Below are 26046 nucleotides of genomic sequence, written 5' to 3'. Positions count from 1 at the left end.
GTCTTTGCAAATGAGCATCTTTGACTTTCTCGGGGGGGTCTGTTTGGGGTGGGAGGGGACTAAGTTTGGGTTTGTATGTGTTTGATATTCCTGGCTTGGTCTGCGCAGTGCCACCTCCGGGAGCATGAAGCCTCTGCTCTGGGGGTCAGCGCTGCCCGGGCCCTGCTCCTGTGTACAGTGCTCACCAGGTTTTCATGCATCGAGCCCTTCTCTTGGCATTTCTTGTGACTGTAGTTCTCTCACCAACCTTCCTTCCCTCCTTCCTTCCTTCGTTCCTTGCTTTTGTTCTCTGTAGCTTGGATTCTGAGCAGAGGGTTGGTGGCTTTCCCTAACCCTTACCTGGTGATCTGTTGTACAGGGAATCGGGGGGAGGGGGGAGGAGAAGAAAAACAAGAAAATAAATGACTTTGTCCTGGGATCTGGGGCTGCCCTTTCTGTCCATCTTCAAATACAGGGGGGGGCTATTTGCAAAGCTTCCACACAGGCACAGGCATTTCCCTGGTGGAGGTAACCACAGTGCACACACTGGTACGGGCAATGCTGAAGAGACTCTGGCTCAGCCTTGAGTCACCTCTGCAGAAATGTGGGGCAAGGAAAGGCTTTTTCTTGCTGACACAGTATCAGGCCTCTTTATTAGCAGACTCCTGAGAAGCTTCAGGGTCACAGCTCCTAAAGCCGCACACATAACCCCAGAGAACCCCTAACCCAGAGCAATGGTCCCATAGTCTGCCACTGCTGGGACCTTTCCTTGCATCCCTGCCCAAACAACCATGATTCTCCTTAGACTATTCAGGACTATGAATGAGCAAGATCATAGCCCAGACTCCAGTGTTCCCAAGTACACAAGGCAAACACTCACTACAAACTGGAGAATAAAACAAGATACCACCATAAATATGACAACTTTATTAAAATATACATATGAGTACAAATTAGTGATTATATGGATAAAGTTCACTGTCTGTAAACAAATATATTAAAAAAGAGCACGTCTTTTTTGTGATATAAAGTGCAGTTATGTTTCCATATTATATACAATATGTCAGCATTATGGGGAGGGTTGGAAGGACTATGGAACTAACATCTGATTATAAGATAAAATTCTCTGAAAAAGTATACACCTACATATTACAGAAGAAGGGCTTGGGCTGGAGCTTATTTAGCAAACAACAGTCTGCTTCCACCACCTTAACACAGCTAACGAGAGTGCAGGGCTCACGACAAATTAGGAGAGAGGCACTAAACCCCTTGGTGAAGGGAAACTTGGGACTTCACAGAGTTCACTCCTTCCCCTTGTCAACCCCAAACTTGCACAGAGGAAAGAAATCAAAGGACAAGACCTTGTGAAACACATGCATGTGTCTGCAGTTCAGGGGAATCAAATATACACGACTTTATGTACAGCTCTGATAATGGGGGGTACCAATGTACAGAGGTAACAGCTTTGCAACCAAGCCATGCCAGCACTGGTCCTTACACAGGAGAGGGATGAGGAGAGTAGTTCTGCATCAATGGGAAAGACAAACAACCCAAAAGCCTCCGTAACACCAGTCTGTGCAGTGTGTTCTGCTTACTAAATGGCACAGGGAGCCCTTGCTGTGGGAAGCGCAACCCGGTGCTGCCGGGCACTAGGAGTGGGGTGTGCGGCAGGAGCGGCAGCAGGCTTTGCTGTAGTACCAGTGGCTGCAGAGGTTGACTTTGATGGCCAAAGCACAGTTGGTTCCTGCCTGGTCCTGGCAGCTGTCATCTGGGGAAGAGAAGGTAAATGGCAGCGATACGGAAAAGAAAGAGAAAATAAACCATTGTGAGCTAATGAGCGCAACTCCCTCCTCTACACAGTCTGCCCTAAAGCACCAGGGGCTGTTCAAGTAACCATCCCAGCCGTGACTGTCACCTCCCTGCCCCGGTATCTGGCAGGGCATCACCTGAAAGACACCATGGAGCTTGTCCATAAATACCATTGCCAGCCTAAGCAAAGGCAGGAGAGGGCTGACCCATTCCATCATGCCTAGCCTGGCTTGGGGAGCTTCATTTCATCCCAGCCCTGAGGCTAAAGATCTCCCCTGTGCAACAGAGCTGCCCAGGCATTGCTGGAGCCACCAAGGCAGCCTGGCAGGGAGCTGCCTCAAGCCAAGGACCTGGCAGAGTATAGGGTAACCCTAATGTACTTGCACTTTCTGCACCGAAGAGGCTATTTGAGAAAGGGAATGGTAATCCAGCTCTGTTACAGCAGGAGTTAGGGGTGAGTGAGCTGCTGGAGACAGGGAGGAGGCCAGAGACTGCTTCAACACTCTCCCAGCTCCTTTCAGAGCAATATTTTGCTTCAAATCCATAGGATTTATAGTTATATATATATATATATTGCTTAAGGTCCATAGGATGTATGGAATATGAAGGCAGCTTGCTACACAGGGGCCACAAGGCACCCCACAGGCACCATGCCACATCCCTGACCCCATGGAGCAGAGCACCCGGCAGAGCCGGAGCCAAGCCCAAAGCTAACCCCAAACCTGTCTCCTATTTTCATGCTTTTCTCCCACATCATCCTTATTCCTGAATCCTATTAAAGGATTAGAACCGTGTGCTCCCTAAACATCACAGGGAGTTTTAGCCAGCAGACAACTCAGGTAACAAAATAGTTACAAATGCTGCAGGACATTTGAAGACCAAAAATCATTAAAAATACAGCACAGATGAAAGTTCCCAGATATTAGCTGGAATCACACAGAAACACACTGAGTCAGTGTTCCAAAGCTCCCATTTATCCTAAGGTCATCACATGCTTCTTTTGAACTCTCCCCTTCATTTAACGAAGTTACCTCCAGAAAGAGCCCCATTGCTTGGGCACAGAGCAAGAGGGATGATGATCAAATTGGTGGTCAGTAGGAGCTGATGCTGGCCAATGCTGCTTAGGGGGAAATTAGTGGCACAAGAGGCTGGGGAGTGCTGCTGGCAGTGGGGCTCACCTGGGGGCTCTGTGGGGCACGGCTGCAGGTCACAGGTCTGCTTGCCCACTGGCTTCACCAGCGGGTCACAGCCCCGGACAATGTCCTTCCCTTGGTAGCACTTCACATCCCGCATCCTCACACCGATGCCACAGGTTTTTGTGCACTGGAGAAAAGAGAAGGGGGCTGAGGCAAGGCCCCAGGACTATGCAGACCTGTGCTAAGCCAGAACCTGCTAAAAGAGTGTGCTCACAGGAGATGTCAGGGCACGGAGCTGAACCCTTCCCCTGGCTGAGAGCCATGTCTCCGTCCAGCACCACCAGCCCTGCACTCCATCTTTGCTGCCTGCAGCAGCTTCTGCTTGGGATACACGAATGTGCTCCCATCCCATGGCACTGTGACTATCCCTCCTCCTGCTGCTCTTTGCAAACAGACATGAATGAGCTGGCCCAGTCCATACACTGTTCCATGGCAGCAGGATGGCTGCAAGCACCTCCAGATCCCCCTCTAGCACCTTGCGCTTGCAGAGCTGCGCCTGGGCTGGTGCTCTGCTCACTGCCCCTCCAGCACCTCATGGGGCTGGGATTACAGCAAGGCTGCTTTGGGTGATCACAGGCTGCAATGATGGTTTACAAGACTAAACAAAACACGATGCCCAGAGCCTCAGGAAGAGGAAGGCTGCATTAGAGAGGGCTTGCAGGGACCCAGCTACAGCCCTTCACAGCAAGAAAAAAGCCAAAGCTGATCCCAAACACCTCCTCTCATTCCTGTTCTCCTGGAGCACAGCCAGTTCCAATTGTACCAGAGCTGCCAGTGCAGCAGCATCCCCCTGGGTACTCCCCTGAGGGCTGTGCTCTGCAGAGATTCACCGAGCTCCCTGGGCTATCGCAGGCAGTGTAACATTTGAGGGGATGGGGCATCACCACTCTGGGCAAGTGCACCGTGAAGAAGGAGCATTTCTCCCCTACCCCCCCCGCCCCAGATTCCCTGAGCTGCCCCCGGCTCTCTCCCCGCTCACCTCTGACCAGGGGGTCGTGTACCACTTAAAGCAGGGACGCTCAAAGCACGTCGTCTCCTCCACAGGTTTCTTGGCCACATCACAGTCAGTGGTGCTGCGAGTCTTGATCTTGCCATTGATGATCTCCAGGCAGAGCACGATCCTCTTCTTCACACCCCGGCCGCACGTGGTGTTGCACTGTCAGACGCAAGCAGGGACGGCTGAAACCCGCACCCTGGACCCATCACAGGGCACCCCCCTGAACCAAGCCCCTGCTCCAGCCACCCCAGCCCAGGAGCACTGCACTTACCCGCTCCCAGTCCTGTGCCAGCCAGTGTGAGGGGCAGTTCTTGTCCCCGCAGGGGTGGATGGCCAATGGCTTCGTCTCCAGGTTGCACTGCGACTCTGGCACCACGCGCCCATCGCTGGTCTTGCAGTACACGTGCCGGATCATCCTGCCCTGCCCGCAGCCGCCGCTGCACTGAAACCACACCATGCACGGCGGCAGTCAGCAGCGGCAGCAGAGCTCCATCCCCATCCCCACAACAGGGCAGACATGGCCCCAGAGGGCTCAGCCACCTTCCCATCCCCACCTTCCCCAAATCATGGGGGCATTATTTGGGTTCAACTTCAAATAGCTGCAGGGAAGTACAGCACATCCTTTCCCACCATAGCCAACATACCCCACGGTCCCATTGTGCCCGTGCTGAGTGAAACTCAGCACTTCTCAGGCCAGGCAGGAGGGGAAACCACAAGCAGGGAACCCCAAGGGGGATCTCGGAGAGGTCGAGGCAAGTGGCTACAAGTATTCCCCTGCACTGCACCAGGGCAGGCAGTGCCACGCTGAGCACCGGTTAAGGCCGCGGGAGCCCCATGGTGTTCCACAGCACTGCCGCTGCCATGGAAACTACTTATTTTTAGCTGACGCTAATGCATCAAAACCTGGGTAAAAATAGCTTAGGATGGAGGGGGTCTCTGTAGCAAAACTGTGCAGGCAGGGAAAAGAGCAGGGGGGAGAAAAAAGAACAGGAAAAGGCTCATTTTCTGGGCACGAAGCACCAGCATTGTCATGATAAGCTGTGCAGCAGACAAGAGGACTTTGACACCTACTAAGGTCCTTGGACAGGTCTTTTGGGGTTTAAGACCTCCTGCACCCTATCTCCCACAAGGGATAAGCTCCAGGAGGACCTACTGGGAAGTGGTGGGACCTACAGGGATGCTGGATCACCCCTGGTGCCACGGGCAGAGCCGAGGGGGTCAGTCAGGGTGACAGCGCTGGTGGGCACGTCCTGGCAGAGGTGACATGGGCACGAGAAGAGCCAAATAGCGGAATTACTTGGAGACTGGCAGTGGGTGCAGGCTGCCCACGGGTCCATCATAGCTGGAGCTGCCAAGGATAATGAGCCCGACCCAAACCTCCCAGCACCAGTGACACCAGCAAGCCTGCACCCAGGGCCAGGGGCAGTGATGGCCACCCCAGGGTCTCACCGGTCCCCAGTCGGAGACCGTCCACTGCCGGTCGCAGGGCGGCCCCGTGCAGTTCTTCTCGGCCAGGGGCCGGGTGCTGGCGTCGCACAGCTTCTCGTCCTCCGAGCAGCGGATGTCCCGCGTCACCACGCTCCGCTCCCCGCACCGCGCCGAGCACTGCCAGGAGGGAATGGGATGGCATCAGCAGGGTCCCATCACCGCAGGGACCGGGAGCCGCTGCCGTGGGTTTCAGCTCTGTCTGTGGTTTTACATTGGGAACATGACCTCTAAAAGCACACAGTGACTTTCTGTGACTGTCCCTAGCAAAGTCACCCCTCAGCAGCTTCAGCTCCAGGTGCAGGAGGGCTGCATCCTGCCCAAGGCACTAAAGACGCCTGGCCAGTTCTAAAAGGTTTTCGCTGTCACTCATAGGCAGGGTGAGCTCTCCCCCAGCTCCTGCCCAGAGCAGCCTGCTCCTTCCCCCTCTTTGGAGAGTCTTCCCCAGACTGCACAACTGCAGTTTTTGTGCTGTGGATAAATCTGGCACCGCGCAGCCCAGTGACATTATTTAGAACTGGATTTGAGTTACTACAGTCTCACATACACACATTTGCTTCGTGCATAACATAAAGCAGGGAAGTGTCACAGTGCAGCACTCAGACGCGCTGCTCGATATGTTAATCCTCAGGTCCTGGAAATATGCTTGCTTTTTTTTTAATGCCTATTTCCCCAGCCAATTTGGCACCCGGCTTCAGATGCGATCCAAATGAGATTAGCTTTGCTGCTGGCTAAGTACAAACTACTCCAGGACTGTCTCAAGTGCTCGCTCCCTGACACAGGCTGGAGGAGAATGCAGATTTCTGTAAAACACCAGTTCCCACTGGCAAAGCACAGGGCACAGTTACACCCATTGTACTCCCTGTGAGCCACCCTGCATTCCCCTCCCTGCACCATGGGCCATGGCAGTCAGGGGCCTGCTCCCAAGCCACCCCAGCTTGGAGACAGGCCCCAGCTCCCCAAGGAAGAGGCATTGCTTTGGTTGTATCCACTGGTTTACATTCACACTGACCATGCTTGGAGATGGACTCAAGGACACAAACCCTTTCACAGGCTTTCCCAAGCAAGACAAGAAGCTGAAACAGGAGCAGCACTGCACTGCCCCAAACCATCTTCCAACTGTTTAGGGATTTGCTTAAGGCACAGCAGGAAAAGGTTCAATTCTCCACAAGTCACAGGGAAACTGCAGGTGAGGAAGGGAAGTTTACAGGAACGTAATTCACGTGTGAGGTGGGATCTCCCCTGGTCAAAGAGGCTGCCAAGGAAGTAGAGACGGGAGGACCTGAGCAGTGGGCTCTTGACCTGTCTCACTGGGCAGTCAAAGGCCTCACAAGTGGAGAGGAGGACTCAGGGCTTCATTTTAGGGAAAAAGATGTCCTGCTGCACGTTGGTGCCCTGCAGTCAGTGTGCTGAGGGCAGAGCCTCAGCTGGCCACAGAGGAGCCAGGCCAGCCCCACACGGACCTACCTCGGACCACTCGGACATCTCCCACTGGGGCCCGCAGGCCGGGTTCCTGCAGACCTTGCGCTCATCCGGCCGCGCGATGTCAGCGGACTCGCAGAGGTCACTGTAGACGGAGCTGTCGAAGCCTGGAGAGATCATCTTCCAGCAGCGCACGATGCGGAACTGGTATCCCTCCCCGCAGGTGCGGGAGCACTCACTCCAGCTGCTGGTCTCCCACCTGTGGGGGCACGAAAGGCTGGACCACAGCCAGAGCATCCCACGGGAAGCCCTGCCTGCTCCCAGCTGCACGGAGATAGCTGCAGTAGCAATGAGCTGTGGTCAGACTGCCAGTGTGCAAGAGGTTTTCCTGTGGGATGGGATCTGTTATCATAGAAATATATTAGAATTACAGCCTTGTTTTGGTTGATGGGACCTTGAAGCTCATCCTGCTCCAAGCCCCTGCCATGAGCAGGGACATCTTCCACTAGAGCAGCTTGCTCCAAGCCACTTCCAACCTGGCCTTAAACACTGCCAAGGATGGAAGTGTTTATTGGTGGTTTCACCCAGCAGACCTGAGCTCATGCTCTTAGGGGCGGATGCTAAAACCAGACAGGAAGCAGATGTCAGCACAGTGGGGCACAGACTGATACCCTTGCTGCCCAGTGCCTGTTACAACAGGCTGCACACTCCCCAGCTGAAACCCTGTGTATGCACCATGTTTCTTTGCCATGCTTAAGGCCAATGTTTGCCCTTTCCTTTTTGCCTGATCCGCTGAAGTACGATGAGGACACGATCATCCATCCCCTTGCAAATCCCAGTAATAATGTCACACAAAGCTGTCTGAGCCCTGGTTGGACAGAAATTCATGTACCACCATCAGTCTAATTCTGCTAATGTCATGCTGCAATGGGCTGCAAGAGCTGAGATCTGCTCTGAAACACTATCAGCCCCATACTGTCCTCTGCCACAACTGTCCTGATGTTACAAGAGGAAAGCAGCTTGTAAACCAAGGGGAAAGACATAAAAAGTCAAGATTTTTACAGTACAGTAACATTATAGCAATTCCCAATTAAAGAATAAGCTGAAGATCTAAAAATTTAACTGGCTTAGAATTCACAGCCCCTCTGGACTCAGGGCCATTGCTGCTGCCACTGAGCAGGACAGACATGTCCCCACTGCATGCACAGGGCTCTGGGCACAAGCAGCAGCCATAGGGAGATATCACACATTTAGAGGTACCACCTAAATTCAGAAGGGAGATGAAACCAAAGCCCATCCAGATGAGGCAAAACTCTCCTAGTACGTTCTGCTGGGAAAGCATGGGCAGCCCATGAAGCATCCCACTTGCCCAATGAATGTGCTTCACTGCCCCAGCTGTTCCTTGGTTTACCCATCACCAAGCTGCCACCACCAGTGATCACAGAGCAGCTCTTCTCTCTTACAGTGCAAGCCCATGGAGCAGAAACGACATAACCATAAGGAGCAGCTTTATAAAACACCAGTGAGATAATCTAAGCATGAGAAGACCCCTAATGCTTGGGCTAAAAAATTACAAAGTTAATGCAAGTAGAGGTTAAGATCCTCATGGTGTCTACAGGGCTCCCAGCAGTTGTACCATCCATCTCCTAACACTTTTCTTGCCTGAATGACAGCCCACCCTGGCTTTCAAGCAAGATCATAACTGCTAAGGGCACGTGCTTTCCTTCCCACTCCTTCACAACTACCCGAGGCAAAAGCAAGCCCTCTCTGGGTGCCTTTCCTGCTCCCTGGAATCACTGTAGTCTTGCTTTGCAGTGTTCAAAAGTTTCAGGGCATGCACCAGGCAGCTTTACTTCTCCCCCTGCCCTGTCCATAGTCTGACACCACCGCAGTCATCCTTGCTTCAGCAGACATTGGTCTGTCCTATGTACAGTTGCAGATGCTGCAAACCTCCCAACAAGCACAGCCCATGTTACAGACCAGCGGCAGGGCTGCTTTTCAAGTAAAGAGCCACATCAGAAGGGAAACATTCTACAGGACTTCCAGCAAAGGCTCTCCTCTGCACCAGCTCTTGCCCTAATACAAGCAAACCTCAGCGATGTTTAGGATGCAGAAAAGCACAGTTTGCAAGCCCAGCCCTTCCACTCACTTTGCACACATGCTCCTCCAGGCAGGATGCTGACCAGGCAGGATGCTGCCCAGTGTTTGAAGCCAAACTTGCTGGGAATCCATGTGCAAACTCTGCCAGGATTTATGGAAGTTTTAACCTGGCAGCTTGAGCTAAAGCACTCAGGAGGGAAGCAGCCCAGGCAGATGCAGTGGGGTGCTAGAGGCCATCCCTGCTGCCTCACCACCAAATCCACACCGACCCCCTCCCCAAATACATCCATGGCAGAGGAAACACGGAGCTCCCCAGGAGCACCCTGTTGAGGTGGTACCTTGGCTGGCACTCTCTCCCAGCACAGAACTCATGGATGGGCTCAGGACGGGTCATGGCATCACAGTATGTATCATCCACTTCGATCCCATCATAGCGAACACACATCGCATATGTGGACATCACTCCTAGTTTCAAAGAGAATACACACACACAACAGAGGACGTTTGGTGATTTTGACAGCCAAACTTTTCTTTTTTTCTTTTTCTTTTGAGCTGCATTTTCCAAAGCTTCCTCCCGGCAGCAAGCCAGGCTTTCCATCCCATGGCATGGATGCTGCTGGGAGGGGAGGACCACTGCGGTCACCCAGCCAGCATGGGCAGTGCGGTTGAGCTTGGCCTCTTCTGCAGGCAGGTACGGCCGCCCCTGCCAGGGCTTGCCACCAAGATCAATACATGACTAACTCAGTTTTATAGGAAACACTTGGGACAACGCGTCTGCTGGGCGGCTCCCACTCTGCCCAGCTTGAGGGTGGAGGCAACAGCAAGCAGTCCCCAACCCACTCCATCCACCTGCTCTATATGTGCAGTACACCCCAGCTTGCACCCGGGTGCTCCCAGGGGCACCCAGCACTGTGGGCCAGGACAGGGCTCTGCAAGGAGGCACCTCCTGCTCCCCCAGAAGGCAGCCAGTGTCATCAGACCAAGACCTTTTCCCCGCAGCCTGCAGTGCCAGAGTAAATGTTGTGAAGTCCATTCTGGGACCTGGCTGGGGACCAGGAGGCTGCTCTGGCTACAGGTAACAAGAATTGCAGCTCTCAGGAACATACAGTTTACATGAAACTAAAAAAAGCTCTATGGCCCTTGACATGTATTGCTTCTCTGTGATATGTCATGAAGAAAGGGCAATGAGAAAGAAGAAACTTAAGTAAAACCTCTCTCTGCTCACTGCAAAACCAGGGCAGCCTGGCCTGGACAAGGGGGAAATCTGTTCAGAGGGGATCAAAGAAGTCAAAAATGTCGCAGCCATGTGGCTGATGGGATCCTGGGGATGGCTCGGGAAGCTCCTGCTGCAGCACACTGGGGGCATGGGTCTGTCTGTGGGGCAAGAACAAATGCTTAAGAAATAAGATCCTTACATTTGTTCTTTTAAGAGATGTCCTTCAATTGCAATCCCCTCTCTCCCCCTTTCTTCCTACTTTTCAGTTCCAGGAGCACTGTAAACCTGGATCATTTCAGGGACTGTGCTACTGTGCATGACCCCCACATATGCTTCATCACAAGTGGTGGGCTTAGCAAGGGGTAAAGGAGGAGAGAAATCAGGTGGCTTGAAGGTTTTGGGGGCAAAAAGGGGGAATTTATGCAAAAAGAATACAGGCCCAGATCTGACATCCTGGCACCTACAATGCATTTATACCTTCGCAGCCCAGATCAGGCTCCAGGGTAGGAGTGGGAGAAATGAAACAAAAAATCAGAAAGTAAAACACTGTTTTGTTTCCTGCCAGAGCTGAACAATCTTCAGAACTTCACCATGCAGGGAAGCAGATGAGGGTTTCAAACCCTGCTGAAGGTTCAAAAAGGGGAGGAAGAAAACAATGAGGTAACAGAATGGGACTCAGCAGGGGTTTGGGGATCCTGCTGAGCTCCAGGGCATCCCCGCTGGGCTGGGAAGACAGCACTGGGAGCCCACCCAGGGAAGGGTGTTGTGCAGGATGATGGACAAGTCAGGCACCAGCACCCGGCCCCCACAGCCTTTGCACCCACGCGGAGCAGATTTGGGGTTGTGCCAAACCAGCTCCAGAGACTGCAAGATCCCCTACACAGCACCAGGTCCTTCCCATCCCTAACAGACAGAAAAGTGACTCACACACGAGGTGATTTCAGCAGTTGTGCAGAATTTGGCTGCTTCTTATAACTACCTGTGGTGCATGTAGAGCTGCAGGGTTCATGGGAGGAAAGCTTCCACCTGTACATGTCAGCAGCACTCACACCTTGGCCCTTTCTTAACAACTTCAATCTGTTTCTAGCGATAAGCAAACAAAAGAAAAACAAAACAAAACAAAACAAAACAAGGCATTTACAAGGCGAGCGGTGATAGGCCACGTCAGACACACACATCTGCCAGCAGCTGTCCGGTTGGGTTTGGGTTTGGGAGGGGATTTACTGTGTTTGGCGGTTGGGTTCGGTTTTTCTGCGTTTTGGGGGTTTGTTTGTTTGTTTGAATTGGTTTGGTTTGGTTCACAACATACCTGTCCTGAGCCCCAAGTAGAATCCCCAGCCCGGTTAGAGGCAGAGCTTCCACTGTCTAGAAATAGAGAGAATGGGATAAAAATACCCACAAGTAGAAACAGTTCAGAATTTAACAAAGTTTGCATTTTCTGCTCAAATACACCTGGCCCTGGGCATACAGTGACTAAAGGTGCAGTATCTCCTCCCCTGCAGCTGTGGGGCCAGGCATGCCTGCTGCTGCTCAAATCTCAGCAGCCCACTCCTTCCGAAAGCCAACATGTGGCACAGGAGTTTCTAAGCTTGCTTCTCAAAGCACACTTTGCTTTTAAACACCAAGGCATGCCATTTGCCTACCCACTGCTTTTGCCACTCTTGTTTTGGTTTGGTTTATTTTGGGTAGGCAATTTGCATCTCTCATATCCATGCTGCGCTCAAACACATAATGCCATTGAGAAAGGAGTAACAGAGTCAGCCTGGTGTATGAAAAAGCATTTGTCAAACCAAGAATAACAGCTTATCCCACTTCAGTGCATCCTACGTGCTGTGAGGTTTAACGCACCAGGGATACTGCACCTTTACAACAGAAGGCTTCAATTCTGTTCTCATACCTTTGTTCAAACCCTTGAGATGGCTACACTGAAATAGTGTACAAGGTTGTATCCTGACATCCAGTTGTCTCTGGCCTGGCAAGATATGCAGCTTGTAAGATTTCTAGGCAGCAGAAGCTCTGAAATTGCCTTAATTGTTCGTAAGAAAACGTTCAAGTCCAGTCTATCAAATCAACCTTTAAAAGGACACTGTGGAGAATCCAGCATTTCCTTTCGGACCCACCCTCCTTCCACCGCCAGCACTGAGCCTCCAGAAGGATTAAAAACAACAATCTCATTTTTCCCTGTTGATTTTGTCTCTGTCAGTTTGGCAAATGGTTGCTTCCTGCATTTAAAAGGGAATCGAAATGAGTATGATACTTCTTTGTGGAAAAATAACGACTTCAGCTCACTATAAATAGTGTTTCATCTTCCCAACCCAGCTCTGCCTGGGGACCCACATCAGCCCCTGCTCCCAGCTCAGCCCCATGTGCTGCCTCTTGCCACCCAGCTAGGAGAGGGCTCACAAAATGACAGTTTTCAGTAAGAGCCATTAAAACACGACAGTTGCTTTTTATACTTTAATTTGCCTAGAAAAAGCAGTATTACCTAGATCCTCCAGTCTAGGGCCACTAATTCCCTGTGACTGGACTGTGACTCCTCTCCCTTCAAAGGGGAAAATAATCTTCAAAATCAGATTTATGCCACAGCTGAGTACAGAAGATCTGTAACAGCATCCCTTTAATGTATGTGATCCTAACTAAAGAACTGCTTCCACGGATAATGAGGCTGCAGCGACAAGTTGTTTCCAGATAAATCGGACATTTGGTCACAGGGCAGTGTGTGGATCAGTCACCACTTCAAGCAAAGACAGAACTGTCATTTTGTTCTCCTCTAAGTGCAACAGTAGCACACTGTCCCACAAAGCTGCTGGGCTTCTTGCTTTTCTTTCTCCTGTTTATTCTAAGCTTTATGATGAAGACAAGTGTTTTCTTCCCTGCCTGCACTCTGCTTCTGCTTTTCAAGCACACAGCAGCACCAGAAGTCATCACCATTCCATGACCCCAGCTGCGGTCTGGGCTGCCCATCTTCCCAAAGCATTCCCTGTAGCAGAAGAACCTTTTTGCGTGCACACAAACAGCACAGGTCAGCAGCCAGAGCCCCTGGGCTCACAGCTCTGGGGTTTATTTCAGTTTTGATTTTGAAGAAAGGGGGAAACTCAAGGCTGCTGCTGTAGGATCAGCCCTGGCTGCACACTGCACCAGTGGCATAGGGTAAAGGACAAAGGGTGCCCAGATCTGCCCTGGAATGACATGGAAAGGGTTTAACTGCTCCAGGAGAGGAAAAACAGCACTGCATCCCTGCCACAGCACAAGAGCCACCCACTGCCATTGCCCAGGGAGGTTTGTTCCCAAAGAGGAATTATAACACACCACACTGGTGCAACATGCTCCTACACTCCATCCGCACTAAGAATTACAATTGTTTGCCAAGAAGATGACCACCTCTAATCAACACTACCCCACATGGATGGACTGGTTGGATACAGCATGCAAAGAGACAATCTTCCTGTACATCTTCATTGACATGAAAGTGAGCAAAAAAGCCACCATCCATCCCAAGCTGAGCCTGGGAAGGATTTAGGAGATCTCAAGTCCATGCTCCTGCCCAGACCTAGGCTGACCCCAATAACAGACAGGGTCCCACAGGGCCTTGCACAGACCAGTCTTGCTGAGCTCTAAGGATGGGGGGTCCCCCACACAGGGCAAGATGTTTCCCCTTGTGCCCCATCACCATTTCCTTCAGCACAGCTCCTCCTGGAGGAACAAGCCCAATCCCCAACACTCTTCACCTGCCTCCAGCATCCTGCTCCAGACATGCCAAACCCAAACCTGCCTCCTACCTGGCAGTAGGATGACTCCCAAGGCTTCAGTGGCAGCTCGAACTCCCTGGGGAGTGCACTAACGTATCTGTTACCTGCTGTCCTGCAGCAATGGTCCCATCTCAGCCCTGTGTGCCTACACTGGGGATCAGCTCCCATGGGCTGGGATTAAAATCTGCTTCCCAGGCAGCATCAAGGCACCTTCGTAAGATGCTAGACACAGACTGGATAAGCAGTAACCTGAGACTCCCTTTTACCCAGCCCATCCCTGCCTGGACAAACTCTGCTGCTACAGCTAGATTAAGTCTTTATTACTTCCCACTGCATTTCATAGCACTACTTGCCCAAACCAGCTGTTAAAATGAATCCCAAGTGACAATCCCAATATCAATGAGCTGCACTGGAGAGCTTTTGATACTCTTGTCAAAGCCATGACTAACTGCACTGCTTCTGTTTCTGTCGCAGCAGCAAACCTGGGCTAGCTCTGCAGGCCCCACCAAGGAGTTCCTCCTGTCCCACTCTGCCTCTCCAGCAGCAGGTTAAACAGGCAGGGCCCTGCCTGGGAGCATGTTCCTGCCAACACAACTGAGGTTAATGAGTGGCAGTCAACAGGGTGGGTAAAAGGGGCCAGGACCAACTTCTGCTGCATCAGAACTCAGAAGGAAGGGCCTGGGGAATCAGGGCAGGATGTCAGAGGCAAAAGGAAGAGGCTTCCTTATAGTCATGGATCTGATAATAAGCAGGCAGACAGCAATGCGTAAGCTGACAGCCATCAGCATGGACTTGCCAACATCCCCACTAAGGAGGGTAGCAAATATTCCTTGTTTAATGCTCTCTTGACTTTCTGCTCCCAAACCCCTGCCCCTTCCTTCCAAATTAATCACCAACAGAAAGTATTCACATACAACATTCTACCCCCACTTACCTTTGGCTTCCAAAGCAGATAGAAAGCACACAGTGGGGTCTGCATTGAGTACAGGGCTGAGGCAAGAATAGCAATAAATAGGATTTACTGTAATTAAAGGACGTATCTCCTACCTTGCTTTGTGAGTTCTGTTCCCTTGAGGGCTGCTCACGGTGACAGTGGCATTTGAAAATGGTGTCTCTGCAGAGGTGTTGACAGTTTTGCCGTTGCTCAGCTCCATGTAAGTGCTGTTAATGGTGTAAGTCACACCACCATCAGTGTCCTCATAGTCAACATAAAGGCTGTCAATCTGTGACCCCACAGAGTTGATTGGGTCTCCCTGGGCAAAGATGCTGTTCATGGTCATGTTGAGCATCAGCTCCTTGGAGTCTGAGGTCTTGTCCTGCAGCTTGTCCGTGATGGCATTCTCCAAAAGGAATTCCCTGGAGGTGAACCTGGGGTCGAAGCCGCTGTCGCCATGGTCTGTCTGGTAAGTAGACCTGGTTACGTTTGAATCTAGATTGGAGCCAACAGGGGGAAAACAACAGTGACAACCACAAAATGCATTCAGGCTGGGAGGCGAAAGCAGCCTGGAGCAGCAGGGACACGGCAGAGCCTGAGCAGCCCAGGGGATAGAGGCAGGAGCTGGATTCCTGGGGAGGACAAAACTGATGGCATTGTATCTCTCTGAGAAGGGGGTGCAGCTCTGTGGGTTTTATCCTGCTATTGCATAGCCAGAAAATAGCTTGGCACCCGCCAGCACTGCCCCAAGAAATAGCAGATGTCAGAAAGGAAGATGCTGTCCTGGCCCCAGAGCCCACACTGCCATGCTGGGAAAGCACTCAAGACAGTTTGGTGGCAGGATGCCCAAGGACTGGAGCAGGAAGGAGGTTGCTGGGGCCGTGGAAAGGCAGGAGGCAACAGCAGATGTGACAGGGAGCTTTGTGCACCCAGGGCTCCCTCCTGTCCTTGGCATGAGGCAAAGCACAACAAGGCACCAGTGGGGAGACCTCACCCATGGCCACCCCCCACCCACCAGAAACCAGAAACTGGAGGGCAAAGAGGATTTATGGGAAGAGATGTTTTAAAGAACTCTCCAAGGTTTCCACACAATGAACCAGCAGAATCAGAGGTAGAAACCGAGCGTTTCTCAACAAGAGCCCCAAGAAACACAACACTGAGGCCCAAGTCTCCTCCTTACCTTGGGGTTGTTTGCCCTTCAGTTTTGCCTCACAGTCAATTGTTTCTGCTCTTTCATAGACCTCATTGGTTTCCTGACCTTTGCTCAAGTTCAAGTCTTCCTCCATGTCCTGACTTCCAAACACCTGGTTCTCCAAGTCTATCCTTTCCCTGGAGATTTTCCCAAAATAGGTTGCATTGTGCTGGATAAAACCTAATGGCACATCTCCATCGAACTCTCTGCTTTCTTCGCTGTCTGACTCAGAGAAGGTGTAGTAGATGGGCTGCAGATTTTTTGAGTGTGGCTTCCTCAGGAGGGTGTATTCAAATGTGATGGATGGATTCTTGCCATTCTGATTCCAGACCTAGCAAACAAACGATTACCGGATGCAGTAAGTATATGGCATGCAAAGCTTGTGATTCATCTTGGATGTGACAGTTGGTGAGCAGCTACTCTGCTTTTCCAATCTGCTTTCCGTCATATTTTTGCCAAGAAAGGTTGGACCAGATAACCCTTGGGGTCCCCTCCCAACCCAGTATTCTATGCCTCTGTCATTCATGCTGCCAACTTCTTACAGCTGGAGCCCAGTACCATTTTCCAAGAGTTATTTGGCAGCACTGCCTCAGGGATTGGTCTCAGCACAGAGATTGGGAGCCACAGGTCCTCTTGTGAGCAGAGAGCCACCTGAGAAGTTACTGACCATCACCTGCAAACCCATTTCTGTAGCTGCTGGGGATGGGGACTCGCAGATGATGCACTACAACCTCTTACTGGTTTTACGCCTTATAAGCACCCAAGCATCCCTCCTTTCCTGTCCCAGAGGAGCCTGGAGCTACATGAAGATGGCGCTGCCCAGAAGAAAATTAAATGACTTTTCTTTGTATGCCTGACTTTAGATGGGCTGCTTTCAATAGAGTTGGGGCTTAAGTTTGTGCCTTTGTCTAAGCTGTCAGCCCAATTTCTTAGTTTTACTTTTCCTGACAGGTAACTTGGATAAAAATGCCAAGGAAGAGAAACCCTCCAGCTGTGCCTGAGGCATCCTCACACTGCAGAGGGGAGTTACCAAGCCCACGTTCATTACTCACAGCCCTGCCTGCATCCAAGAGCACTGATGCAAATAATAAGAACCAGGCACAGTCCTCACTCCCACTCCCCTCAAGCTCCCCAGGGAGCTGCGAATCCACGGCAGGATTCTGCCCCATGCCCACCCCTTTCCGAATCCAACAAAGATATTCCCTTCCCCATCACCCCCAGCACTGCGAACCTGAAAAGCCAAAGCTCACCATTATATTTAACCCTTGATTTGTCGGTCCTTGTGCAACAATATATTCTATGCCAGTCTCATAAACATCCATGGGCCTGCGGTACTTAAACACTGTGCCTGCAATGTTGAAGTTCTTTGGACTATCAACTTTGTAGTTCCCATTGAAGAAATAGTACCCAGCTTCATCAGCCACAGCTTCCAACAAGAGAGAAAAAAATAAATCAGCACCGTCACAAGGCAAGAGGAATGTAATAGTGCCAATTGTTCACTCACAGGATAAAAACCAGAGTGTCATAGTAACAAAACAAGTATTTCTCCCATATTACAATGCATTTGTCACTTATTTCCAACATATACCATGAGATTATATGCCCTGAATTCTGATCATGCATCTCTCTACATTGCAAACTCCTGAGTATAGGGCTTACACTAGTCCGTGGCTCCTCTCACCCTTTTGGCATTAGCACAGCATGAACACTGAATAATCACAGCTCTGCAGACAGCAAGACTGTCAGATGGCCAACAGCAGGAGCTGCCTCCTTGGGAGCACTGAGCTGATGCCACCTGACACAGCAGTGACGCAAGACAGATCTAGCCAAGGGACTGTACTACATCCTCCTGTCCCATCCAAGCCTCCCTCTCCCTGCACATGGCCACATGAGGCTGCAGAGCACAATGGCTTCTGCCAAGTGAGCAACCGTGCTTCTCCTGGGCAACTCCAGATTTGTCCCACACTCATCCTGAGCAGCTCCACCATCTCCATTGTGAGATGGATGTTGTGGCCACCAACACTTCAGAAAGGCAACACACAGGTCACATCTCCTTGGTGCTGTTGTCATGTGGCCATTGCACATTCCCCAAGCAGAAGATCAAGATCACAAGAGAGGTGAAGTCACTTGGCTATCAGTGATCCAGCACCAGTGTGTTTGTCACACCACACTGAAGCAGCAATAATATTGACCAACAGTTTCTGCATTAAAGCAACCAGAGTGGTGATACACACAGACCAGGTGCTCAGGCTAAAGAAAGGAGAAATGCACTGGCTTAGACAACGTGCTTGTGATTTACACCAACATGAATTTAGCTCATGTTTGTAATAAAACTACATTCTGCCTCACATTGGAAAAAGCATTAGCTAGTATAGGCACACATGCTAGGGAAGTACCAAGAGGTTATACACACCCAGAACATCTGCAGACTTTTTCCGCTCTACTATCTGGATATCCCTTGCTCCAGCAGGAATGTGCGTTACCAGGGAATAGCCTATGGGAAACTACGGATTAATGAAAGGAACTTTGCAACAGATACTCTGAACAACACACTCTGAAGTCAATACTGCAACTATCGAGCACACTGGCCTTCATCTACAATTACTTTTGTTAATCACTGGATTAAAAAAACTAATAACGATAATTTAGGCTGCAAACAGAACCTCAGCAATAACAGAGAAATGTGTGAACTGCACATCCTGGCTTACGGCAGAAGAACACAAGTAAGGAAGTGAAAGGACACAATCCTTACATGCACAGGTATCACATTTACCTAAACTGCTGCAAGGATCTATACCTGAAGACTGCTTTGTTGCTAGTGAAGCAGTCCTGTGGTTCAGTATTGAACCCTGTGCTAGCCAGTCTTCCCAAGACCCCACAGCAAGAGACTACAGCTCCGAGGCCCCTTAGCACTAGGTAAGTGATGGGACGAGTCCTGCTAAGGTCACTGAAGTTCCTACAGCTGGCTCCATCCTAAACTGATCCTCAGAGAGCACTGATCATTACTCCCAAGTCAGACTGCAGTATTTAGGACAAGTAGGTTCTGTTGCTTTACATCTCACTAATTTTGGAAACCCTGGTCTTTCAAAATATCCCTGTTTCCTGTTAGAACAAGTGATTTCCTTCTAGTCTTACTGGGTCATGAGAAAGACTAAAACAGACACCAGCCGTTTGCGTAACCCTTTTCACCATTCAGATTCAGAGACCTCATGCTTCTGACAAACACCAAGCAGAGATACTCGTTTTCTTTAAGGAAGGCTTTCCCTGCCCAGATTACAAGTGGCATTAACACACACAGAACACGTGGGAAGAGCTGAAGCAGTTGGGAAGAGCTGGAAACCATTTACAACAAAGATAAGCTGATTTAAAAAAAGTAGCCCTGATTCAGATAAAGCAAAAGGTCCCCAACAGCCTTACCCAGATGAGCATTTCCTTTCCGGTAACTGCCGGTGACGTGAGTGCAGCTGCTCCCATCTCCTTGGCAAACTCCACATTTATCCAAGGTGTGGGTGGAAAAGAGAATGCCATCGCATCCAATCGGCTACAACCGTACAGAGTATTGAGGGTCAGGAAATGTTGCACCCATTGTAGCTTTCTGAATGCTACTAACAATATTTTTGCTATAATGTTTAACAACCTCACATTTTCCAGACACGCAAACCCCTCGGAAATCAGTGTATTTGCAGGATGTTCCATCCCGAGCCTGAACCATTATCTGTCTCTGACCATCCACAGTGGTGCAATGGAGGTCACAGGGCTTGCTAGAAATGTGAACATAGTCATCTAAGGGGAAAGGATATAAAGATACATTCAAAACAACAGAAACACGAAAACTTTCATCCTACCAATGCCAATGAATCTCTGCCAAACTAAACAGCAGCAGCACAACTACACAGCAGCCAGCAATCAGAAGCCACCACCTCTTGTGTTCCATGCTGGACACGAGATAGCACTTCTGACAGTGTGGCAACCCGCTGCTGCAAGCCTCTGCACAGCCAGGCAGTCCTCTGCTGACAGGAGCAGATGCCCCTCCTGATGCTAGAGGTACCACTAACATCAGCCCAGGGAGGCACTGAAGCATCAGCTGCCACTATTCTGTGAAAGGACTTGCAGCAGTGATATACGTACACATTGCACAAAAACGTATGCATGCTCACATATCAACATCTAATACATGAGTTAAATTAACATAGACATAAATACATATACAAGTAAGACTACAGTCAAACCCACAGCAGCTTAAAACATAAGAACTTTTCCATAAACATTCACCCAAGCTGGGCTTCAGTCACCCTTTGCTTTCTGCAGGCAACTGGCTGGCTGCATCCATTGGCAATATCCACAGGAAGCAAATGACATTCATATATGCATCAGAAGCCCAGCACTAAGTGTTGAACTCCAGCTAGTGAGCAGCATATACCCACTGGCCTGCGCGCCCAAGCAAGACAGCATCAGTGTCAAAACCTTATTCTGCAAATCCCCCAGGAGCCACGTGAACGCCTGCTAAAACACAAAACAATTCACTGTAACTGTTCTGGTGAATCATCTCAAAGAGCAAGTGTGTTTAAAGGAACTGTCACCTTGCCATAGGAAAGGACAAAGCAGCCAAGTAGCTATAACTAACCAGGCTGCCACGAGCCAAGTCCTACCACAATGACCCTGCCAAAAAGGCTGGCGAGACAGGGGCTTGTTTCACATAGAAGGAAGCAACAAGGGATTTAATGAAGCATAATTTTGTTCTTAGGTATCTACAGAAACCCCTAAAATAAGAAAGTCACATTAGATCCCATCTCTATTTTTTATACACCCAAATAGCGCTGTGAATCTGAAGAACCAGCACTTGGGAGCTGCCTCCTTGGGAGCAGGATCCAGGGTTCCCAACACCTCTAAAATTGGCCTTGATTTTCTTAGTGCTCAATTTTGATGGGAGTTTTGTGCCTAAAAATTAAAGAGAGATCTCATTCTGACCCCCAAGAGCTTTCCGCAGCTCTGTGCACATGAAGGGTGTGGAGAAAGTGCCACCAAAACACAACACAGCCAGCAATGGCCCCAGCTTTAAGGACACTTGTTTGGGTGAGCCAGACTCTTCCTGCCAGCGCAGCCCATCACCCAATGCTCCCACATCCTCCTTCAGCCTTTCAGCTCTCTGGTCCTCAAGGGATGCGACCTACACAGGCTACAGCCACAAATTCATGTTGTTTTATTTTTAAGCTACACTGCAGCTGCAAAATGCGCCTTTGAGCTTGGGAGACAGTTGATTGTGTCTCTGAAAAATCACTTTAAAACAGCAGAGAAGGAGCCTTCCTGCAGGCTATAGCATCATAACTATCAAAATATTTGGCTAAGCATTATGAAACACACAAAGAATGTCTTGTTACCAGGATATAAAGGTTTCCATTGATATGTTCTGCCATTATACACATGGGAGTTAAATGATGAACACTGCTCCTCTCGAAAGCTCCTTCCGTTTGCAGGGCACTCCTAGAATGGGATACATTAATATCCTGATGAAAACAAAGTGCAGGAAAGGTTTCTGGCACATCTTAACTGGCTGCAAGGAGTGTTTCCATTGCCTGCCCCATCCAGAGCCACATCATTCTCCTCCTCCTCCTCCCACTGCAGGGACAGCCAGGGGAAGCCCTCATGGGAGATGGTACAAGAGCCACCCACAGGGTTTTATGGTCCACAGTGCAGGCAAAAGGCCCAAAGCCCTGACACAATGGTGATGGGCACCAAAGAAGGAAAGTCCAGTTGCTTGGAGAGGCAACATGGTGACTGTTACAGGACAAATGGCATCCCCTCTCTGAGGGGCCCAGAAATGCCATTGCACAAAGCAAGCATAACTCCACATTCTGTATTGAGTGTTCCCAGGGAGAACAAGGATATCCTTACTTGCACTTTGCAGAGCTGGTATCTTTTGGATGTTCCAGTGCAAGTTTTATTAGCCAGCCCACTCACTGACTTCCTTCTGAATAAAGAAATGACAGTTAGAATGGTATCAGAAACCCTTCTATCCCCTCATTTAAATATACTTGTCCCTGCTTCTGCAACATCAGTCTCCAGGCAGTAGAAGCACACAGGGGTCTTTTACAATCCCACGGAAGTCGATAGAAAAGGTCTCTTTGGCTTTGTTACCTGCAGCATCCACTATTCATATTACAGTATCCTAGGAGGGATCATGGGGATGATGGCATGGGGACAAGATTTGCAAGGTGCCTTCTGGCAACCACACAGCCCAGAGAGGGCAGAGCCACACACAGAGCAGCCAGGATCAGCAGGTCCCCAACCCACTGCACCATAGTGTCCTTACTGTTGTACCCAGAAGCCTTGAGAATGGGCTTATGCCACATCTGCTGCCCATCTGCACTAATCCCCACATGAGAAACTTCAGGGCCAGCACAGGAATAGCTCAGCTGGCCCTTCTGGCAGGAATGCCCAGGGCACAGCATCCTCACAGCACCGTGCTCAGGGCCATGCTTGCCTTCTGCATGAGCAGCATTTGCCCGACAGCTCCTTCTCACCAGTGCTCTTCTACCGAAGAATGACCTCCCAGATGAAGCCACCCCCAGCAAGCTGCAGCTCCCTTCCCGGAGCTGGGGCCATACCTCTGCCGCAGGCAGTGCCGCTCCTGGGACTTGACTCCCCCCCCACAGGTCCTGGTGCACGCCGTCCACTTGGTCCACTCACCCCACCAGTACGCGGTGACGTCTGCCCCTTCCTCCAGGCTGTTGGAGGTCTGTGCCAGGTCCTGCTTGGAGCATCAGGAAGGTGGGGAGAGCAGCAGCAGTCAATACCCCCCCCACTTGTGTGGAATGAGGGTATCCCCCGTCCAGCCCCCCCTGAGCAACCGCGCATTTCCCTCTGCATCTGAGGTCAAGTTTGAGATTTCCGTCTTGCAAGAAACCCTGCATTTTTCCAATTGTGTTTTCATTACAAATTGGAATGAAATGGCAATATTTGGGATTCCTCAGGAAAGGAAATGTTTATTGTTTCTCTCAGTTGGCAAAACCAAGCTCACAAACAACCCTGAACCCTCCAAGTCTTTTGGTGCTCCCTGACTCTTGCTCCACAGCAAATTCAGGGAGCTGAAGAGCCACTTGCAGCCAAAGCTTTCACTGAAAGCTTCAGCAAACCCTTGCACATCCACTCTGCAGAGGAGACCATGCCAGTGGATGCCAGCAGGCTGAAGAGGCCCACGTGCTCTCTTTGCAAGGCCAGGTTCGCCACTTCAGGAAGGTCCTTGACACCCCCAGCCCTCAGCCACTGTGGGCAGCAGTGTCACCACACAGAGGGAAAGGATCTGCTCCACCAGCAGCGTCTCCACCACACACCTGTGCTCAACAAAGTGTTAGCATCCCCTTGCCAGGGCACAGAACCTCTGTGGGGGGGTCCCACCTATTCCTTATTGTGGGAGGAGGGACTGAGGACACAGTGCTCATCCAAGAGCAAGGATGGCCTTACAGAGCCCTAGAAATGGCCTATGCAGGCTCTTAGTTACAGAAAGTACAACTTAGGTTAAGCCGAGACCAAAGAGCTAAGCCAATTCATATATCCTCACACATGCTGGAGACCTGATGCATACACAAACCAGCCCTGCAGGTCCTGGGGCTTACCCATCCCAGACACAGCATTTTAAAACCCAGGGACCTCCCAGCAAGGCAATGTGCTTACCTGAGCTATCACAAAGGCAACGTTGCCCAGAAAGAGAAGGGTCAGAATGCCTTTCAGCTGGGATCGCATGCTGAGGGAGATGCTGTTCCACCTCCACTTAGGTATCTTCATCCTAGAAAACAACCAAACACCACACTAAGCAGAGCTCTCATCCAGCCCCATAGCCTCTCAAGAGCAGGAGAGTTACACAGCACACATCCTCTTCAGCATTCCCAGTCAGCTAAGTGACACCAGCCACCACTGATCACAGGCGCTTGATCCTGAAGTTATATTTAATCAATGGAAGCATTAACACAGTACAAAGTCCACATCCCACCTCAGCTGCCATCTTCCAAACCACAACTTCACACTGGTTCTCAGTGGCTGCACCTGATCCCACCAGTGTGAGTTGAAGCTCTAAGCATGTCTAGGAAGGGAGCACACCTTACACAGAAGCAAGTACTGCACAAGAAGGCAGCGAGTAACAAGAAGTATCCCTGGCTCTATAGCAGCAGTGCATCTTAACATCCCATTTACAGAACTGTTCCTACAACGGCAAGATGAAAGGCTCCATAAACTAATAAACAAATTATTTCATTTGTTCACTCCAATTCCTATCTATTCCCAGAGAAGAAGCCTGTTCTTATAGAAACCACCTGCAATTAAAGAGCAGAAATGAAGTATCCCAAGTGTCAACCTTTCATCTTTCTCCCTCTGCCTCATGAAAGAGTAACCCAGAATAGCATTTTCTGAAATAAAACTCAGCTCAAAACCACAATACATTTTATTGTAAACCTCACTGCAAGAGCCAGAAAGGAGCAGGTTTCAGGAAATCAAGCTTCCAAGCAATCAAAGCAGCTCATGTCTGCAAGTCAAAAATAAAAGTGTTCTCCCCTAAACTAATTCCCCTTGAAAAGTCACTAGGCAGAATCTTTGGGAAGTAGGGACGTGGAAGAGGTGCTGCAGACCTGCAACGTAGAGCTTCTTTCCTACCCCTTTTTCTTCTTGTAAGGGCTTTTGTAGCAGTTTGGAAAGGCAGATCGCCGGCAATGCCAGCATGGCTGTGGTACAGGGCTCACAGACATTGCCAGAGAGCCGCCAGCTCCCACCTCGCCTTCGCGACCGCCCCCGGGGAGAGGATCCAGCACAGAACCACAGAACTGGCGAGGCTGGAAAAGCCCTTCACATGCGAGACACCCTTTCCAAGAGGCAGATGCACTGATGGATGGGAGCGCGGCGCGCTTGGCCGGGGATCCCGGGACAGGTGGCTGCGCCTTGCCTTACACTTGGTTCTCATTAAGGCTCCCAGACAAGTCTGACTCGACGCCAGTAACGGAGCTCGCTCCCAGCTTATCCCCGGCCGGTGAGAGCTGCGTGTTTGAATGCAAGACCTGCGGGAGGGGGAGGGCTGCGGCCGGCGGCACCGCGGGGCAGGGGCTGCAGCGGGGCCGGACGGGAGCTGCGGGAGCCGGGGCGGGCGGCGCGGGGAGCCGGGCGGTACGAGCCGTACCTGGAGGCGGCGGGGCCGGGCGGGGGGCGCTCCGGGGCCGGGCGGTGGTGGCTCGGATCGGAGCGGCCGCAGCCGCTCCCTCCCTCCTGCTCCCTCGCCGGCTTCAAAGGGCAGCCAGAAGCGCCGGGGCTTCCAGCGAGGAGGAGCCGCCGCAGTGGCTCCCTCCAGCCCGCGCCGGCCGCTCTTATAGCGGCAGCCGGGGAGGGGGGGAGCGGGCGGAATTCACACCTCTCGGCCCGGGATGCCCCCACCCCGGTTAACCCCTCGGCTCCCCCGGCGCCGGCCCGCGGCCGCCAGCCGGTTTCCTGCGGCGAGGCCGGGGGACAGAGACGGGGGCAGCCCGCACGCAGCCCGCACCAGCCCGCACGCATGCGTCCGCCGCACCCGAGAGATGCGCTGCCCCCAGGCGGGGGGACGGTTCCTGCAGCCCCCAGCCCCGAGGGAGCGAGGTGGGCAAAGCACTGCGGGTCTCTGTGCTGGAAGTGCAGGGCTGGACTGCGTCTGCCGGGGTTTTAATTGCGCTTTCTGCTGAGTAATAAACCAGATTCCCTGCACTCTGCTGTTGGTGTCATTGGCTAAGGCTCGGCATCAGGCATGCGGCTTCAGACAGCTTTCTGGCACGTAGGAGGACAGTGGTGGTCAGAAAACGGGCTTGGTGCACATCAAGAGCCTTTTGGATGAGAAGAGTCCCCTGGCTCAGTGGCAGGCGTGTATATATCGTATCTGATCTATGTGTGTGCCAGGGAGAAATGCCTATGCATAAGGAAGGACACACACAGTGCATAACCTCTGTACGATATATGTGGT

General features: G+C 51.1%; 1 protein-coding gene across 4 annotated transcripts; it reads right to left on the bottom strand.

Moving 5' to 3' along the window:
- Window positions 1-886: 886 nt before the first annotated feature.
- ADAMTSL2 (ADAMTS like 2) lies at window positions 887-25394 on the bottom strand. Of its 4 annotated transcripts, XM_034067414.1 has the most exons (19): window positions 25240-25394; window positions 23751-23862; window positions 22685-22827; window positions 21972-22047; window positions 21458-21560; window positions 19717-19862; window positions 19497-19620; window positions 18493-18573; window positions 17330-17505; window positions 16068-16410; window positions 15001-15382; window positions 11184-11287; window positions 9327-9453; window positions 6934-7147; window positions 5431-5586; window positions 4253-4423; window positions 3964-4140; window positions 2967-3111; window positions 887-1747 (listed from the first exon to the last, which is right to left on the bottom strand). In XM_034067414.1, the coding sequence occupies exons 2-19, from the start codon at window positions 23859-23861 to the stop codon at window positions 1629-1631; spliced, it is 2898 nt and encodes a 965-aa protein (XP_033923305.1). In that variant the 5' UTR covers window position 23862; window positions 25240-25394; the 3' UTR covers window positions 887-1628. The 4 variants fall into 4 exon arrangements, with proteins under 4 accessions (XP_033923305.1, XP_033923306.1, XP_030899045.1 ...); XM_034067415.1 differs by lacking the exons at window positions 9327-9453; window positions 11184-11287; XM_031043185.2 differs by lacking the exons at window positions 22685-22827; window positions 23751-23862; window positions 25240-25394 and having other exon boundaries at window positions 19722-21560; window positions 21972-22000.
- Window positions 25395-26046: the final 652 nt, after the last annotated feature.

Source organism: Melopsittacus undulatus, chromosome 11 (genome assembly GCF_012275295.1).
Source record: "Melopsittacus undulatus isolate bMelUnd1 chromosome 11, bMelUnd1.mat.Z, whole genome shotgun sequence".
Lineage (NCBI taxonomy): Eukaryota > Metazoa > Chordata > Aves > Psittaciformes > Psittaculidae > Melopsittacus > Melopsittacus undulatus.
Note: the sequence above shows the minus strand (reverse complement) of the source record. Positions and strands in the feature narration are given on the sequence as shown.